We start from the raw sequence: 19291 nt of genomic DNA on the forward strand, positions 1-19291 counted from the left end.
GATGGAGCACTGTAGAAGTTATCTTGAAATGCTTGCTAAATACACTGACTAACCACAACTAGAAGTCTACAGAGTCCACAGATTATAAGAATGGTAATTAATCATAATAGCAGAATATTCAGGAGGATGATGTGCTTTCAGTTTTGAGAAAACTGCACACCTCAGTTTAGGGACTCTGTGGTCATAACTACTGCATCAATATAGAATCTCTGTTTTCTAGGGCCAGGCAAAAGCCACTATACCAAACAGTCATTTTTGTATACTTTCCACAGCTTGGTGCTGGGTAACTGTTTTTCCTCAGTTTCCCATTGAGTGCAGAAACCCTCATAAAAATGATATTTGCGTAATCTAAATGGTTTTTTCTGTAGAAAAAATAACATTATTCTGTAATTCTAGCATTATTTTATAGTTAATTTATTTGCTTCCATGTTGACGTCCATGTAGGTGGCTGTGTGTTTGGAGAATTACTGAGGAAAGTTCAGCTTAGAAAACAGGCTTTGCTTTCAGTTCTGGAAATAAGGGGGTCTCTAGTCTTGGTGGAGAAGTGAGTTTCAGGATTTGGTTTTTGATCTGTGGAAGGGAGTTTGCATGCCTGAGTCCTTTTGAGTGTGAGCTTCTGGTGGGATGCGTTTGTGACACTGTTGTGGTGCAGGTGTTGCTCCCCTGGGAATTAGTGGTGTGGGGAGCTTGTCAGCACAGCAGGCTGTGATGCAGCTCTGCCCAAAAATCTGCAGCTGCAGCCCTCATTTTCCTTTTGTGGATAAGATGGCCAAATGCTTAGCATTGCCTTCTGCATGTCAAGGGCATAAGATTCACAGCAGGGAATGCTTGGGTGATTTATAGGAAGAGGTGCTTATTCAAATGATTTCCCAAAAATATTTTCACTGGCACAAACATCAGTATGTATCAAGTCTGTTCCCTGGCAATTCTTGAACTGGAACAGGATACAATTTACTGGATGAATAATTTGCTGTGAATGGTTTGTTCATCTCTACTCTGGCATTTTCTAAGCAATTGATTATGACAAATTACCAGGTAACAGGTTTGTTCAGGCTGTGCTTTGAAACAAACAGCCTTTGCTGTGGATCCAGCCTGCTGGGCTGAGTGACAGCCAGTGCCCCTGGGCTTGTCTGAAAAGGAGAATTCTTAGATATAAGCAATCTGTGATTAAAACCTTGTACCAATCCATCTTACTCAGCTATTTTCTTTTAATTTTTCAAATTGAATCCCATCTTTTGCTAGCAGTGCTTACAGTGCTGGGGAGGCTCCACATCACCCTTCCAGGGGTCTCCCTGGCATGCTGTGACAGACAAGGCAGGCTGCACAGCCTTTGTGTGAAACAACAGACTTGGGAGCTACTGGCTGGCACAAATTGCCAGAAGGGACTGCAGAAGGTTATTACTGTGCAGGAAGCTTTCTCTGGGAAGGTTTGTTCTGCCTATTTTGTTCTGGGGAGTAGTCAGTCCCTTCCAGGGAGAGTGCTATGGCCTTTGTGGTGTACATCGTTCACGTTCCTTAGGCTCCCTCAGGCCAGGATGCCTGGAGGATTGGCAGACTTGTGTTCCTGGGGTAGATTTGGGGCTGTCTGCATCCCTCTCTGCTGCCAGCACAGCTTGGTGAAGTTTAGGTATCCTGTTTTGGGTGGAGGAGTGACATGATCCTTTTACATGTTTATCCCTTGAAACAGGAAGTCATTAAGATACTGAAACAGACTTTACAATTAAATTCCTCACGTTTAGGGAGATGTTTTATTCCCCTACATACTACAGGTATCCCATTATCATAATAAAAAGCATATGCTTCACCTATAAAACTTGTAGGATGCTTCTACATTACCAAGATTTTCTGCTTGTGCTGCCCAATTATGAAGGCCAAGCTTGTAACAGAAATCTGCTTATATTGAGGCATGGTGTTTTCAGCCTTATGGAATATTACTTTGGAATTTCCTGTTTTGAAATGACAGGTGATTAACACAATCACAGAAAAACAAGTGCTCCTTAGCAGAAAGCTGTGTTGCTTGATAATGTCTCACCATGTTTTGTATAGATTGTGTAGAAGCTGTTATTTCATGTTTAAATATTGGAATCCAACCTGTTGTTACTAATTTAGAAGGGTAGGATTTATCTTGGTTTGACAAACCACCTTACAAAGGTGCTTTTCCTAACCCTCTTTTCCATCCATCTCTAGCACCCTGTAGTAGTGTTGTCTTTTCTTTCACTAACAGGTGTATTACCCTGATAATGGTATAGAAATCAGGTGAGAGTAATCTTACTGTAAGAACTGATATCAACCTGTACTACTGTATGTATGCTAATTACACAGTATTCTTATAAAGAAATAGGGTAGTAATCATTGTTTTCAGATAAAGAGATTGTGACTATTCTTCAAGTTTATGATGATAGAGTAGAAAGAAGTTTAATTTCTCAATCTAATGACTAATGATTTTACAAATGCTATACTGGTTGAAAAAACTATTTTGTTGAAATTATTCTGTACAGGGGAAAGGTTGAGATTTGTTTTATGGCTTTTGATAAAAATCTGAACATACTCCATTTTCATAAAACATCCCTGTATAACATAAAATACCTTTTTTAATGAATAGTCATGAACATTTTCACATGTCACAGAGGAGGTTTCATTGTCAATACAGGTAAGTTGGTTACAGGAGGGAAGTGATTTTATTTGTCTATTTAGCTGAACTGAGTCTGTCCAAATTCTGTGTAACTGATTGTATGGGATAACAGCTACCATTTCTTCTAGACAGGAGTGGGGAGATGGGAGCAAGAAAGTAACTTTTCTCTGGTCATGTTGTAATGTAATTAGTTGTTTGTTTTTCAGGTTTTTTTGCCTCCTTTATCAGTTTTTGAAAACTTATTAGCATTTTTTTGTTTTGCAACTGGTATGAAAAATAAGGCAATTTGTTCAGCTTCACATGGGCTTGTATTATAAAACATACTTGTAAACATATATAAACACGTATATTTATAAGAATGAAAACATTAATGAGACTTTAGGTGATCTCCGCTGGTACATTAGAAGAACCAGCAAATAAAATATCTGGCTTTTCAATTTCAAAGGATATACAAAATAGAAGCTCAGACAGTGTGAGGGACACAGCTTACACAGAATTTTTCAGATAGCTGTCTTTTACCATTTTGTTAGAGCCCAGCTATTAAAAAGTCTGATTACTAGTGCTTAATGGTAATTTCTTTCTACTTTTGCCTGAAGAGATACATAGCACCTCATTCCTTTTTTCTCAATTATGCACATCTCTCTCTGCCCCCCAGTTTCTAATGAGATAGTACAGCAACCCCCAGAGTTTTCAGAAGTATTTGTTTCTTGAAGGCATCAGTTTGGGTGCAGCAATTCTACTGCCAGCAAGCCCCAAACCTCTTTGCAACAGCTTGGCCTTGATGTTCTTCCCTTATAAGAATTTTGGTGAATACCAGGGGCCACACTGATCATCTGGGCTTTGCACCTTCCCTGGTGTATTTTCTGTGATTACTGTCATCCCAGAGAAGAGTTTTGTCAACAGATAAATGTTCCCCTATTATTAATAAGAAGACAGATAGATGGAGAGAAGCTTGGCTTTTACCACTGCTCCTCAGTGCCCCAGAACAGCACAAACACGGGATGCACTCCCACTCTCAGCTGGTGGGCACCAGCTCCTTCCAGCTTCTGGCTGGTAAAGTTCACAGCAGGGATAAGCATAAACAAGGGCAGTCAAATGGTGAAAGGGAAGAAAGTACGAGGAAAAAAAGAGAGAGAGAGAGAGGAGCCAGCAGCAGGAGATAAAAACTGGGCAGAGCAAACAATTGTAAAGGTGGGACTGGTATGAAGCTTCAAAGTTGCTAATGTGCCAGTAAGCAGCGCTGGTTCAGAGGGGATCTAGGAAGCAAAGCTGAGAATAGAAACCATGCATCTGAGAAGCTACTGGGCTTTCTCAGAAATAACAACCTTTTATCAGATTTTTACCACTTTCAATTGACTCATAGCCAGAACTGCAATTAAGCTTCAATATAGTTTATAAAAAATAGTACTTAGTTTACTTTCACATAAGTGAAGAGATACAATTGCACAATGGTGGTTACAATGGTAGAAATACATACTGTTGATAAAATGTTTGCAAGAGATTTAAAAACATACTGTACAGCACCACATCTGAAATTGGATGATGGCAAAATGAATCATACGCCTTGTCTAAGAAAATTAAATTCCTACTAAATCTGTTTTTCGGAATAAATAAAAAAATACAATGTGCAATATGACACTACTGAAATATTTCCTGAAGTTAAGCAATATATTAAAACAAAAAATGAGGTAAAAAAAGACATTCATGCATTTAAGCCACCATTAGTCTCTGACTCTAAAATAAGGCAGATCATAATCTTTTAAAAACTGTCTTTAGCCATTAAATCCTCTTTAGTGCTTTTCAAGACAAGGTCTTGACAGACCTTGCAGAATCACGAGTTAAGATGTTTTTTATTTCTGACAGGTCATTTTTGACAGGTTCAGCCAAATTTGAGATGCATTACATAGTAGAAAATGTTGCTTTTGTTTAATGAAGGAAGAAATGTAAATTAAAAGGAACTGAGAGAGATGGATGCTTTTAGAGTTAATCACAAATGAGACTGCTTTGAGGGAGGGAGGGGTAAGGGAAATAAAATTATGTGTCATCCTCAGTTTTAATGATGTGGAAAAGGGTGACGTTAAACAGGACTTGATGTCCATTATTCCAGGCATAGAGAGCTCTATCTCTTGCATTGTAGTCAAGCATGGATATATGAAAATACTGATTATGGAAAGGAATGTCTGTGTACTCATAAGTGGAGGTTTTTGTGGAGTAGGAATAGTAGACCTTGGCTCCTGTTAGGTGCGAGTTAGTGACATACAAGGTACCACAGATCATGAAGGACTCTCCAGCACTTCTCTTGGGGTAGCCCGTGCTCCAGCTCTTCAGCACCTCCAGCGTATCCTGGTTCAGCTGGCTGATGACAATGTTGCCTGCATTCTGGTTGGTGGCATACACGGCCCACAGCCCAATTTCATCTGCCATCAGGTCGATATCAGAGAAGCCACCCCAGGTGTACGGGTAGACATTGTGGAAGCCAGCGTACTCCAGGCTACGCTGCGCCAGCACCCGCCCCGTGTCGAAGCTGTACTTGATGATGATGTTGCTCTGGTACTTGTTGAAATAGAGGGAGCCATTGTAGACAACGTGGTTGGTTCCTGCCCATTTGAATGGAAGGTTGTATGTCCTTGATTCGGCCCCACTGACGAAGTCTGCGATTGATTTGTATTCACGGACGATTTTATTGTTAGTGTAACTATCCATGTACCAGACCTGGAAAGGAAACAAAGATTGGGAGTGACCATCTCAAGCATGGTGTGTGCTATGTGATCATGATCTGGCATGAGGGAGTGTCATGGCTTGGTGTCAATGTGTTTTCCTCTTGTGGAGAACTCTTCATAAGATTAACAAGAGGGACTTCTCTCCCTAAGTGAACTGAAGAAGGACTATTTTAGAGGTGGTGAACTGACTGGGAATTTTAGGTTTTGTTTCTTTACATTGTCAGTGGGAAAGAAAAGGTTGTGGGGTGAGAAGTGTCTTGAAGGGTTTGTTTTGATTCCTATACTTTATTTTCCTTTTAGTTACTGTTGATAACATTTTCTTTATACCATTTTAAAGTTTTGAGCCTGCTTTGCCTTTCTCCTAATCCTATCTCACAGCAGGGAGTGCATGAGTGATTGGCCAGCACTGAAACCTGCCACACTCTTTGGTGCATTGGCCAGGAAATCTTAAAATTGGGGAAATCTTAAATTGGCAAACCAAAACCACTACAAAAAGACCTTGCAAAAAAGAAGGAAAACAAGTTTTAGCTGTGCAGCAGGCTATGAAAGTGCAATATTGCCCACATTCCTGTTACAAAAGCAGGAGGAACTCTTGAATTTCTGAATCCAACTTACCTGTACAGGTGAACTCTTAATGCCACTATTACTAACTACAGTGTCTGCATTTTCAGAGAAATTTAATTCAGTGTTTGGGCCTCTGCTATATCATGCTTGCTTAAAGGTATTTCTAGAGACTAATAATCTAAGAGAGAGAGATGGGAAATAGCATGTGAGATAAACTTGAATTTATACGTAGGAATAAATGTGGTTAAATTTCTTTCAGCTGATTCTATATTCAAGGAAAAATAGTCTTAGTAAAGGAAACAAAACCAATAGAAATGAAACAGTAAAGTTTCAAAGCGATTTTTCCCCCTTAAAAGAGAATTACTACTTTTTTAAAATGTTCTTTATGTAACTTCTATTCCCCCATTTCTTTTTTTCATGCAATTTGCTTTTTCCCCTTTTAGTTTCTCAGAGTTTGATGCTCTCCTGAAGGTAATTGAGGTTTCTGGAGTCAGTAGCAAACATGCATGGATCAGTGGGCAGGGGAGAGCTGCACACCACTCTTTATTTATTGTCATTTTTCTGTTGCCTTTTCTGTTGCCTGTGTTTTTTTTTTCTGTATTCAAAAAATTAATGTTGTGGGCTTCATACAAAGAAACCTATTGTTTTGACTTCCAAAGCTCTTTGATGGAGTGAGCATCTTCTCAAAACTGTAGCCAATTTGAGATCCTATTGGAGAGCCAAATAACAAAACAATAACATAACTTGGATATGATAGAGCAAATGATCTCACCAGAGCCTATATGGGGCCTAATCCTCCCAGTTTTAACTGTGCTGCATTGTGGTTCCTGTTCTTGGGTAAAAATGTTGATGTTTTAGATTACTCTGGTTCTTAAAAGACCTAGGCACAGTTAAATATGTTAGGAAATTAAAAAAAAAAAAGTTGTTAGTTCTGATAGATGCTTGCCAACCCTGAAAAAGTTGAAGTAAATGGCACAAAAGTGCTCAGATAACTTTTGTCTTTGGATATTTTTCCAAAAATACTGTTGCTTTTTCTCTGGAATTGTTTGAGTGTGAAAATGACTGAAGTAGAAAATCATGCTTGGGATTGTAACTTCCTAGGGCAAAATATCTTTTAAAAGATTAAAATAAAGCAAGTAAGACTCCAGGACACAAAGACAGTGCCTTAACATACTCGGTTATTCTTCTCTGATGCCAATGGATCCGTCATCCAGGCTCCAAATCGGGTTCCAGAGATCTTCACTGTAATGGGGCCTGTAATTTTCATCAATTTGCCACATGCTGAAATCAAAAAAAACAAATGCATTAATGCACAACTCTCCTTGACTTCAGTTAGAGCACAAGGCCAAATGCTCCAAACTGCATAGTGGCTCCAGGGGATTCAGGCTTATGCTGAAGATTGATTGTCACCTTCACAGGAGGAACTTTTCCATATTGAAGTAATATAAATATGCAAAAATATACACATAAAATTTTATTATTATGTATTTTTGTATTTACATCTTTGTAATTTAAATTTTGTATTTACATCTTACATCAAAGCACAGTTATGGTCTTTGGGTATAAGCTAAAATACAACTGGTAAAATATCTTCTGAGCTGAAGTGAAGAACATTTAATAATAACTGAAATGAAGACATAATCCCCCCCTCCCTTTTGCCCTCAGAAACTTCAGCACAAAGCTGGGATTGATGGATGTTTCAGTTTTCCATTGGCCAGGGTAACTAAGTGGTGAAGGGCAGACACAAAAATGAGCTTGTACACACAACATTGTTGTTCTCAAAGCTTGTGCCTGACTGCCCCCTGCTAACACACACATGGCTCTTTCTTTACCAGAGGCTGCCTGAGGAAAGTGAGTGTGAGAATTATTTAGCAAGCTTGGCTGTATTGGTTGGCTTCTAATCTATTTGGCTGCCTGGGAGGAAATAATGAAAGTCGATACCATCTCGGATGCTGACCTTCCTAACAACTCAAAAATCTATATTTTAGGGGACATTAATAAGATACCTCTTAGAAACAAGCTCCTGGTGGAATTCATGTGTTTACCAAGATGTAACATCACACAGTGGTGTGCATGTAATTAGGTTGAATAGCATGTTTTTTAAGAAAAGAATGTAAAAAGAAGTGAAACAATTTTTTAAATTTCAAAGTAAGTGCTTCTCTGTGCTACACTGATAATTATATCTGTCTAGGAAACGTAGAAAACAAATGGTGTCTGGAGTTGAGAGTGAATTTATTCAGCTCAAAAGAGAGGGTCACATCAATTTTATACTCTGGAAGGAATGTCTCATGCCAGCCTATTTGGGTCACTTAGAATGGGGTTAATGCTGTGGTGAAAACTCAGAGGCTGCTTCACAGCCAGGGAAGTTGGATGTATTAGAAATGAAGATAACTGAATGCATGCTGAGACCTCCATGAGCAGGGTAGGCTGTGTCTATTTTCTGGGTCAATTAAGAGACATTATTAAGAGACATATCTCAATCTATTCAGGTTGCAGTATTTTGAAGATATCTTTGGAATTTCCCATTTTAAATAATCTTATTGGTTTTTTTAATACTTGGTTATGATAGGACATAACTTTTTATTCTGGATTTTTTTGTAGGTAGGCTGCTAGCATTGTGTGCTGAGTGATCTTTTTCAGCAGTGTGAATCGCTATTAGCTGGAAAGGTAGAGAACTATAACCTGTCAAGGTGAAGGCTTTTATTTTTAGGTGGTCTGTTGGTAAATAGTCTCAGAAATGGGCATGAGATAACCCTTCCTAAGGGTTGAGTTTGAATTTGGAATACTTCATTTGGAATGATTTATCAGAAAACTAATAAGCAGAAAGAAATCAGAATAACAATTACTCCTGAACTTGTAGTATCTGGGATAATTAAAACACGGTGAATGCATGAGTTATAAGGTATACTAATGCTAATTGGTGCCTTTACAACACAGTATTGCAATTAGTGGGAAAGCATAAAAATAATTTGGAATCTGAAGCTCTGTTTCTTCTACGAAAAAGAGAAATCCAGGAAGCTAAAAGTGGACTTATAATGAGTTGTGAAGTTTTGCTTCTGAATGGACAAAACCCATGGAAGAGCCCCTCTCGGAGATGTGAGGGCTCCCTGAGGCACAGTTTGTGTCAGGGGGTCCAGGCAGGGCAGGTGCACGAACACTCCAGGTGGGCTCAGCAGTGCCAGGGCAGGGTGGGAGCAGCACGGGCACGCAGCAAGCTCAAGGCTGCAGCAGGACAGGGATAAAAGCAGGTGGTGTTTGGAGTCCCTGTGGGGGTGCACACAGCTCTGTGGCTGTTTGGGTGCTGCTCTGTGTGTGAGGAGCTTTTGGAGGTTAGAGAGCAATTCAGAGATTTGCATGCCTAAGTGTCAGTACAGTGGTTCCTCTGTTGTGTTTTATTTATCCTGAATGTATAGCTCGCTGATTAAGAGTTAGTTACACATCGTTAATAATTAATGAATCTCCTCAGCCTTCATTTAGTTCAAACTATATGAATAGAGCTGTGTACCCCTGTCACAGGAGTTAGATGCTTTTAGAGAATAATCCTTCAAAATGTATTGAGATGCTGTTCAATGTGAAAAGAGATGACGTACTTCAGCAGTTAAATGATCAGCAGTTTGAGTCAGGGTGTATTTCTGATCAAATCTTTATTCCCAGACAGCATGCAGTGATCAAGGAAGGAAGACTCCTGGGAGAGCTGCTGTATAGCTGGGGGGCAGCTGACTGAAAGTGACAAAGCTTCCCTTTTTGGCATAACAGAACAGAGCACTTTGTAAGAAGGATTTTTTTTTTTCCTCTTGCCCTATAGTAGGTCCCATTTTTCTTTTCCTTCCTCATTAATCAGAAACCCATAGATCTGCCTTTTTTTTTTCCCTGGCAGAAGGGAACATTTGGTTTATAGCAGTTTGATTCTCTAACAGAAAGACCAGATGCTAGTAAAAAGTTAGGTCAAATGTATCTCCATACTAGCACCTGTGAAGACGTTTAGTAACTCTAAGAAAAATGTGATACTTTAGGCTTTTTTTTTCCTTCCCTAAGAGGTTCAGGTGGGGTTACACAGAAAAGCAGTGGGATTTTTAGAAGCCCTCAGTCTCTTTTCCTTGGCTTTGAAAGAAGCAGCTGCCCTACATTAGCAAGTTCCAGCCATAACTGATTGTAGTAGTTGGGAAATCCCAATCATAGAGTCCTTTTAGATCCTAAACTGAGCTGTACAGGAAATCTCATATGCAGAATCCAGGTGTTTCTGGCTTGATTCCTCTCCTGCAACAATTCTGTGCAGTGGACTCCTGTAAGTCTGTCCATGAATTCCAGTATTTATTTATATTAAGGAAGAAGTTGAGCATGAAGTGACCATTAGAAGAGAAAACAGATGTACTTTTGAGTACATGAGGCAGAATGTGTCTGGAAAGCTCCAAAGTGAGCAAGTGCCAGGAGGAGGCTGTGATAGTGCAGCTGGAGAGAAGCTGTTCTGAAATAGCTAGAAATGGGTGGATAGTCCCATTCTCTGTGATGTGGCTGAATATTGGTAGCTGCCATATAGAGCAACTGAATGTATCATTTATAGAAGGACTGACAAGGGAAATAAAATCACAACATTCTCTTAGTGTTCATAAGCATCATTATTATGTTGTCTTTTTTTTTTGGAAGGTAATAAATAAGGGAAAATGAAGTGAGGGTTTTTTTTTGGCACTTGCACAAATGCATTCCAAATGTTTTACTGCTTGCACTTTTCTGCTTATGGTCAAATTTGCCATAACATACTAAATGAGTGAATGAAGAATCAGTTCTTAATGAATGTATGTGTATTTTCCTGCATAATATCAATCCAGGAAGCAAGCACTGTAATATAGTTATTAGAGTTTGCAGAGAGGAAATCCCTGGATTTTTCTCCTTAAGTGCCATGACTTGCTTTGTAATCTTTGGAAAATCTATTTATACTTTTGGGCTGCTTGTTCCTTCATCTACAAAATAGGGATAAGAATCTATATCTCTGTTGTCCAGTTTTATACTAAATGATATTTGTAAAGTTCTTCAAATTTCAAAGGGAAGGATGCTTTGGATGTAGAAGTACCACTGCAATCAATAGTCTCATTCCTGCACTAGTAGCTCCTCTGCCACTGATGTAACAGAACTTCTTTGGATACATAGAATATTGTACTTTTGAATTTTTAACAAAAAATGTTACTGTAAAATATTGCTCAGAGTCTACATTATAATCAGATGCAGGTAGACCTTAATCTGATATAAATCTACTCTAATTATATGTCAGAGCATTGGATGCTATGAATGCTACCCATGTAAGTTTTATTCTAATTTCATAAACATGTCATGACAAGAATAGGAAGCTTCCAAGCATCCTGTGCAACCTGCATTCTCTTATAAATACCCATGACTTAGAGGACTATCAGTAAAAGACCCATACATGTATAATTACATGTGAATTTGGGGTGTGTGTAATCACATGCACTCTATTTCTACATGGTTAACTGCATGTACCCTTTAAAAGTTTTGTCAACTAATTTCCCAGCAGCTTCATCTTTAATTTTCTCTTATTCCAAAGAGAAGGAGCAAAATTCAGTCATCACAGCTGTTGTGGTAAGCATTAAACCTTAGTGAGAGTAAGATAACTGCTTAGTGTACTGCAATGAGTGTTGAAAGTGTTGCCAATGCAGATGGAAGAACCCTTTTAAGTGGCCAGGACAATATAAATAATGCATTATACTGCTGAAAAACACCTGCTGGGGAGAAGAATAGAGAGTAGCTATTGCATACACTGATTAGAAAATTGTATTGTGAAATGCAACAAAATCTGTGAAGATTCAAGCCAGATCCTGTGGCACACTGGGGCCATTGGCTTCTGGCTATTGGGCTGGCATGGAAGGCACAGCTGGGTCATCTCCAGCATGGCCAGTGTGCCCACAAAGCAGGTGTTGGCATGAAAGCTGCTTTCTCCTCATGCTCTCTGATCTGAGCACACAGCCCCAGCTCTCAGCAGTTACAGGAAGCCACACTGAGGCTGCTTGTGCTTCAAAAGGCACTTAGGGATAGGCCAGAAAAACAGCTTAGTAGGGGACCATAAAAGTCATTTAGGCATCTAAGACCAGGGAATAATGTCAATAAGGATAAATGATTCTGTGTTACATCTTGAGAAGGTCCACTCCCTTTTGTTAATGGATATGCTTAATAATTTATTTTATACAAAAACTTTGTCTCTACTGCTAATGTACATAATTTTAATGGTTTTTTTTTCATGAGGTACATCAAGAGATTAGAATGTGCTGCAGGAATTCAGGATAGATAGAATGTCAATACACCTAGTAATTCCATTGCACAAAATATATCTCCCACTCACTGCTTCACTAACTGTTGTTACAAGATGCTGTAAAAGCAAAGAAAAACAAGACACTTGTTAAACTGATGATTTTTGGTATCTCATAACTTACTGGAACACTCACTATCAGAAAATACTGTTTATTCTCAGGAATTTTCTTGCTTGCTGCAGTATTGCAACACAGCTGTTTTCTCCTGACTGCCTTCTGCCAATGCAGTAATGTGCTATTTTGTGTGTGTACTGAGGGGAAAATAGGATCATAAGAAATTTCTGTTTGAAGAAGTCTTTCATGTATTTTAGCACATCACCACTATGCTATTTCCAGAATAAAATAAAGAAATAAATTATTGAAGAGGGTAACTTAACCTAGATTTTTTTCTCCTTCTACTGCATCAAAAAAATAAGGAGGCTTTACTTATCCAGTTACAAAGATTTTTAATGTCCTGGGTAGCATTAAAAGTAAACATCCCACACTTGATAACTGAGATACTGATCACAGTGTCTCAGGCCTAAACCTTGGAATTTCAAGTTTATTCATGTTTAGTGCTAAGTAAATTGTTTAGTGTTAAGTAAAGTGTGAAGTGTTTATTTTTCATAAAGGGGGGCTGGATTGTTTGCTGTAGTTATCCAGGTTGCAATAGTGATCCACTCAGAAATCTCCAAATGCATGGATAGACTGGGAGGACTGCATTGTGTTTGTAAAGCAGGTTACCCATCCCTGATGGAAGTTGAGGCTGACACTTGATATTGATCCTTCAGGCCCTTAGTTTTATAGCTGATACTGAGCTAGTGCTGATTTTCAAAAATGTTCAACCTTTGACTTCTAAAGGCAGCATGGGAGCAGCCAAGGTGGAGGTGGCCTGAGGTAAACCAGGTGCAGCAGTAGCAATGGATTGCTGCTGTGCATCCTGCAGAAATTGTGCTTTGGTCTCTTTAAGTTAGATGTGAAGTTTGGTTAGGTTGTAATGTGAATTGGAGAATGGGAGATCTCCTTAACACTAATAGTACAGGCTGAAGACATTACAGTCAGAGTGGCCTCTCAGGTGACACAGATGCCAGGGTTATGACGTGGACATCTCAAAATTGATTCCATTCTACTTTTCATTATTTTTTTCACATTGACACCCTAAAGATAACTCTAGTAGCAGTGTCTGTCTGAGCTTTTTTGAAGGAAATATTTGTAACTCTCCAAGTGGTTTAAACCTCAGATTTCAAGTTTGCCATCTGTTATGATTTTTCATCTAATTCCTTCTGTACAGAGTACGGCATTACATTATGTCATGTACTTAGAATGATATAACTGACCTTAGGTTGAGTTACTCTTGTCTTTTATTAGGGTAGCACAGATCAGAATATAATGCAGTCTTTCATCAAAGAAACAGACAAATCCTCCCTCCAAACCTTAATCTTTCTAAAGAGAGACAACTAAAAATGCACAGCCAAGGGACCTAATTTGCCATGAATTTGTTAACTTACTGAGCTTTTTCATGCAGTCACGAAGCCTGGTTTCTAAATTGACTACACGCTGGTGTAGTTCCTCATAGTCATAAGCACCAATTTCTTCCTGAATCCCAGTGAGCACAGTAGACAGATTCCTAATTTCCTCCTTGAACTGTGTGATCAACTTGGCATCAGTTTTGTATTGTTCCAGAACTGGGATCAGTGGCAGAAGCTCATCCATCTTTTCTTTCAACTCCTGTTAAAGGCAATCATATGTGCATTAGAGATGTTTAAGGGGTTCAATCCCCTGATTTCCTTCACTGTAGTATTTATGCCTGATTATTAAAACAACTTGAAAATTATTATTTTAGTTACAAATCTATAATCAGTCTACCCTGAAAGTCTCAGACCCCTCAGACTTAATGGTAGTAAGCAGGAGATTCAATGCATGAGAGAATAGTCTTCTATTAGGTTAATTTTAAGTGAACTTTCAGAAACACTTCAAAAAATATATATTTACTTAACATAATGTAATCCTCAGAATGTATTTTCTAGCACCTATTTTGTGGTCTCACAGTCTTGAAAGATCAATTTATCAGACTATATTAAAAGAATTTACATATGGTATTGAAATATTTTTCTCCTGAAGAGTACTTCAGGTAGCTTTTTCAGAATCCAGAATATTACTTGTAATATCTGTAACCCTTCTGCCTCACAAAAGGATGGGCTTGTGGTTTTTGTCATCATTAAAATTCAGTGGAGGTCTTTTTTTTAATCACACTAATGTGACTGGTTAGATTGTAACCATCCCAAATTCAAAACAGCAGAACTTCAGACACGAAATTAGATCTTAATTGCACTGGATAAAAATTACAATAAACTGATTTATTATAACCTTTCTTCCCTTCAACTGCAGTAAATGTCATGGAACACTATGAGCACAGAACTCTACTTGTTTGCTATTAATTCCACTGGATCTCTCCCTTTAGCACTGGAGCTTGAAAGAACATAAATTTCTCAGTATGACATGCACATTGAGAAAGAACAGGAATCTGTTCATAGTGACATTTTTCTAATGACTTAATAATTAATAATTCCTCCCTATTACAATTAAATTCAACAGAGCAAAAGATTATCATCATAAAGGAAGATTTATTATGCTTTTCTTTTAAATGGCACCCTTGTAGGAGCATTTCCAGCTGAGACCTTAGCAGTCCATGCATTGTCACTTAGCACATTGTTTCCACAGGCTTGGAGGTTCCTGTAAAAATTGGAGCTACCTGAAAGTGCTTTGTCATTAATGTCTTCCGATCGTCTTCGATCTGCCGGAACTTGGCCTTCAGCCCTTTCATTTGTGTTTCCATTTTCAAAACATACTGGAAATCCCTCTGAGTCCGTAGATTTAAAACTTCAATAGACTGGGACATGTTCTGAACCTGTTAAAGAAGAACACTTTCTAAATGCACTTTTTGTTGCTTTGCTTTTTTCTCTGTTTAAATGTCAGGCAATGAAATGCATTTCTGTCAATTAGTTGAGAGTCATTCTACCACAGTACAGTTCTACATTCTGTAACTGCATGAAGGTACAAATAGTGGGGAACAGGGCAAGGCCTTGAAGGCAAAAATTGTTTGGACTGATTAGAGGTAAAGAGAGAGAGAGAGAGATCCTTTAAGCATAATTTTCACTGGGCTCAGGAAGTGCTGTCAGGCAATAGAGTCGTCTTTGACACCTGTAGTAGATGTGTGGTTCAGAAGGTGCTCATATAGCATATATTTCCTTCCAGGCACTTTGGAGGATTTTGGAGATTTTGGTCAGTACAAGGAGCATGACCTTCTTTAGTAGGCATTTATAGAATCATTCAATATAAGGCATTCATAAGACTGCCCAGAGATAAGCTGGGCTGTGTTAATCACTGCAGAGGTACTTCCCCATAATTCCATAAGTAAATGTAAAATTAGAAATTTTATCCAACTGTCTCACTGGTAGAAAACCACTTTTTTTTTTTTTTCAGATGAAAAGTAGTGAATGTTTAGGTAAATTTTGAACAAGTGACTTTGTAGCTATAGTGAGGACTTTACCACAGTGATGCAACAGTATCAGTCATCAAGAGTAAATTACACCTACTTTTAAAAGTTTCTGTTATGAAAGCAATGCTTTTGCCAGCCATAAAAATGACACATTTTCCAAGTGTAGTTATCTATTTCAGCAAGGGTTTTGTTGTCCTAAAATGTGAGAAAACTAGACATTTGTAAATGTATTAGGCACCTTATTGAAGTTTTGGCTCAAACAAAACATATTGTACCTTCCTAAGGAAAGACAAACCCAGCAGTACTCCTGTGGTTAGCAAGAATATGCAGTATTTCAAGGGATATTCATGTTTGGAACTAACATGATCTACAGAATATATGGATTTAGAAACTACTCTTAAAAATAGTGTACATTACTTATTGTACAGTTGCCACTAATAGTTCTGAGAAAGGATTTTTAATGAAAAATGCAGAGGCTTTTTTTTTTTTCTTTTTTGCTATCTAAGTGTTAAAAGCAGGCAAATAAAGTCCTTTGAGTGCTGGAAGAACTTTGGGAATTTCCATTTGGCAGAAGAGACATGCACATTAGAGGCTCTAATTAAAGGACTATATGGACTCAGGAAATAGTAATACAATATTACATATCCATGGTTGCCACAGTCCTAATCATAAGAGAACAGCTTTGAGAGGCTGATGATTTCAGTTCATTTCTGTGGCAGCTGAAAAACTATGTAGTTATTTTATCATACCCCTTCAACCCCCATCTCAAAATAAAGGGTTTTTTTAGTAAAATTTGGGTATTTGGGGAATATCCTGGAGCAAAGACTGGAGTGTTCCTTTCTGAAGCAAACAGACACCATGAGGGGGGGCAGCTCCTTTTCTCTCTGCTGGTCCATCAATGTCCTCTCCATGCATCTCATGTTATGGGCTCTGTCAACTTGAAACTTTGTCCCTTCTGAAGTTCATGGAAGCACAGAGAGCAAAAATCTCTGGGGATCTGGCACTGTATTAACACTGGAATGATTTTTCTATAGCTAGAAAAATACTATAAATTGTGTGCTACAAATATATTTTCAAGTCTACATTTTATGTTGATTTTTGCTGCTCTTCAAACACTCTCTCAGGCCTCAGGTTCTGTACCACTGGCTGTGATACAGTAACTATAACCTTGCTTACTTATGCAGGGAATGCAGAATGTTTGTGTTTTCATAGTTGCAGCATTTTTCTGTTGATGCAAAACAAGACTTCATTGGTTTCACCATATGTGCAATAGTGGATAATACTGGAATTGAGAATTGGGCTGTTGGGGAAAATTTATTCATTAGAAAATGAATAAATAAACTTGAGAAAAAGAAACAATGAAAAAAATTACAACTGTTTATGCTCTGCACAGTTTGCTTTCAAGATGCTGTGATGTCTCTCTCATTATTTTTTGATAAGAGATGAGAAATGACATTCAGCAGTCTCACATGATCAAAGCAGAAGCTATAGTTTAAATCCCTGAGCTAGCTTGAAGTGGGATTTTTGTAACTGATTTTACACAGGAAAATCTGTCCTGTTGTATGTAAGAAGGAATTTGGGACGAGTGACTAAGAGAGAAGATGCAACTTGGGTTGGGAAAGCTTTGATGTAAGGAAAACAGATAAATAACAATCAGAGAGGAGAACACAGGCAGGGGATATACCCTGAAGAACAGTTTTTATCAGGTAACTATTCATTAGTTCATTATGGATTAACTGAGAAGGAAAGCAGTAGAGTTCCACAGGAAGTGTAATGACCAAGAGGAGGAATTTTTTGGGAAGACTTACCTTCTCTAGTAGTTGTCTGAGCTGCCTGCTTTTGGCATCTCTTGAACATAGGTTTTGTTCAGGTGCAACAACAGTGCAAATGCAACGGCCATCAGGATCCTGGGCTGAGCTATAAACTTGCCACCCTTCCTTGGGGCTAATCTGAGTCTGTAACAACAAAATAGTAACAATCAAAGGAACTGAACTGATTTTTTATTGTTTGAAAAAAACACTGCAGCAGAATATTTTTATTTTTGCAGTACATGTCTGCATTGAGGTTCCTACTAGCCAACAATTATTAAGTTTGGTAGTTTCCCAGTTTTGCCATATCTCACACCTTTGCAATAGTTCTCTAGAGGAGTTTAGCATGCACAATTTCCAGGGTGGATGAGAATGATACTCTGCTTGTGATTCAGCACAAGCCAGGTGATTTAATTCTCTGCAAAGGGACATTAGAGTTTTTCATCAGCAGAGAACAAACATGTCCTTTCAGCCTGGATGACTTTTACTTTAGACTAATGGAAACAACAAAGACAGGAAAGAACAAACATATGAGCCTGGGGAGAGCACAGTGTGTGACTCACGGGTGGGAATTGGCTCAGCAGCAGTTTGGAGGTGGGGCACAGGTTTGCTCTTGAAGCTGCACCTCACAGGAACTGCTCCCCAGGCTCCCACTGCACTTAGCCAAGGGAACAGGGGCTTGCCCAGGGTGGGATGGAAAAGTGTCTGGTTGGGCCAGGGGAATGGGGCTCATGGCAAGCAAGCCACAGGGAGATTAAGACACGGCATGTCCTTTACTGGGACAGTAGAAAACTGGAAATTCCTAACCTGTTCTTTTTTACAGCAACCACGACTGAGAGAGAAAAGCAAAAAAAAACCACAACACATTTGTTTGCAGAGCAGGGTAACGCTAAACTGCATTTAATGTTTGTGTGGGATTCAGTATCTCTTTAATGGGATGTACAGAAATAGTGTAGGAATGATAGAAAACAATATAATGAGATGATTGAAAGCATTCAGGTGATGGAAGTTAATAGATACAAGAAACAATTTTTGGACTTTCTTTTTAAACTGTAAATTACAGTTAATATTGTGCTTTATTCTTTCCTAATATTGTACTGAGTGATGAATTTCATGGTGCAGATGCTAATGGATATCATTGAAGTAATTTTGGTTTGGACACAGTAGGAATCAGTTGCTATTTATATTATACAATTGTACTCAGTGCCAGCAGAGAAAATGATTATTTAAACTGGGAAGCTTTGATACTGATGCTTTCCTGGCAGCTTAGTGCAGGAGTTGCAGAGTTCCTCATCTCTGAAGAGGTGCCAATATCTCTGTAGACAGACTCCTCTGAAGAAGTAATTGAAGATGGCAGAAACCTTCTACAATTTTGGCTACAGTCCTATGAATTTTTCTGTTATTCCCTCTATTTGGAAATTTAGGCTTCCTTCACTAATAAGGATGGGTAATATGAGTGATGGCAGAGAAAAACATGCATGTGTGCAAAGGTGCACTTTATTTTTCTGTTATTGTTTTAGTTTGACATTTAATCCCTACTTCAAGCAGAAACTGCTGTTTCGAAAAGGAGCTTAAAGTCATCAAAACCTTACAGAAGCTACTGCATCAACTTTTCAAATGCAGGCTTACTGCTGAAAGGCCTAAGTAAACAAGAAAGAAAAGAAATAGCAAGTGGAAAACAACAATAGTAACTTTTGCTAGTTTTTGAAATTCTGGGGAAAACAGAGGAGTCCCTATAAAATCCAATATTAACCACTGCCGTGGCAGGCTGC

The 19291-nt window shown here is 38.5% G+C and overlaps 1 protein-coding gene across 1 annotated transcript in view; it reads right to left on the reverse strand.

The window, feature by feature from the left end:
- Positions 1-4007: 4007 nt before the first annotated feature.
- Positions 4008-19291, reverse strand: part of OLFM3 (olfactomedin 3) — a 47955-nt gene continuing 32671 nt past the window's right edge. Inside the window, exons 2-6 of the mRNA XM_059854407.1 lie at positions 17520-17666; positions 14965-15120; positions 13721-13940; positions 7091-7197; positions 4008-5344 (exon numbers count right to left, since the gene is read on the reverse strand). Coding sequence (XP_059710390.1) covers positions 4667-5344; positions 7091-7197; positions 13721-13940; positions 14965-15120; positions 17520-17666 — 1308 coding nt within the window. The 3' untranslated portion in view covers positions 4008-4666. The remainder of the gene's footprint in view (positions 5345-7090; positions 7198-13720; positions 13941-14964; positions 15121-17519; positions 17667-19291) is intronic.

The sequence above is a fragment of the Haemorhous mexicanus genome, chromosome 9, assembly GCF_027477595.1.
Source record: "Haemorhous mexicanus isolate bHaeMex1 chromosome 9, bHaeMex1.pri, whole genome shotgun sequence".
In the NCBI taxonomy this organism is placed as follows: Eukaryota; Metazoa; Chordata; class Aves; order Passeriformes; family Fringillidae; genus Haemorhous; species Haemorhous mexicanus.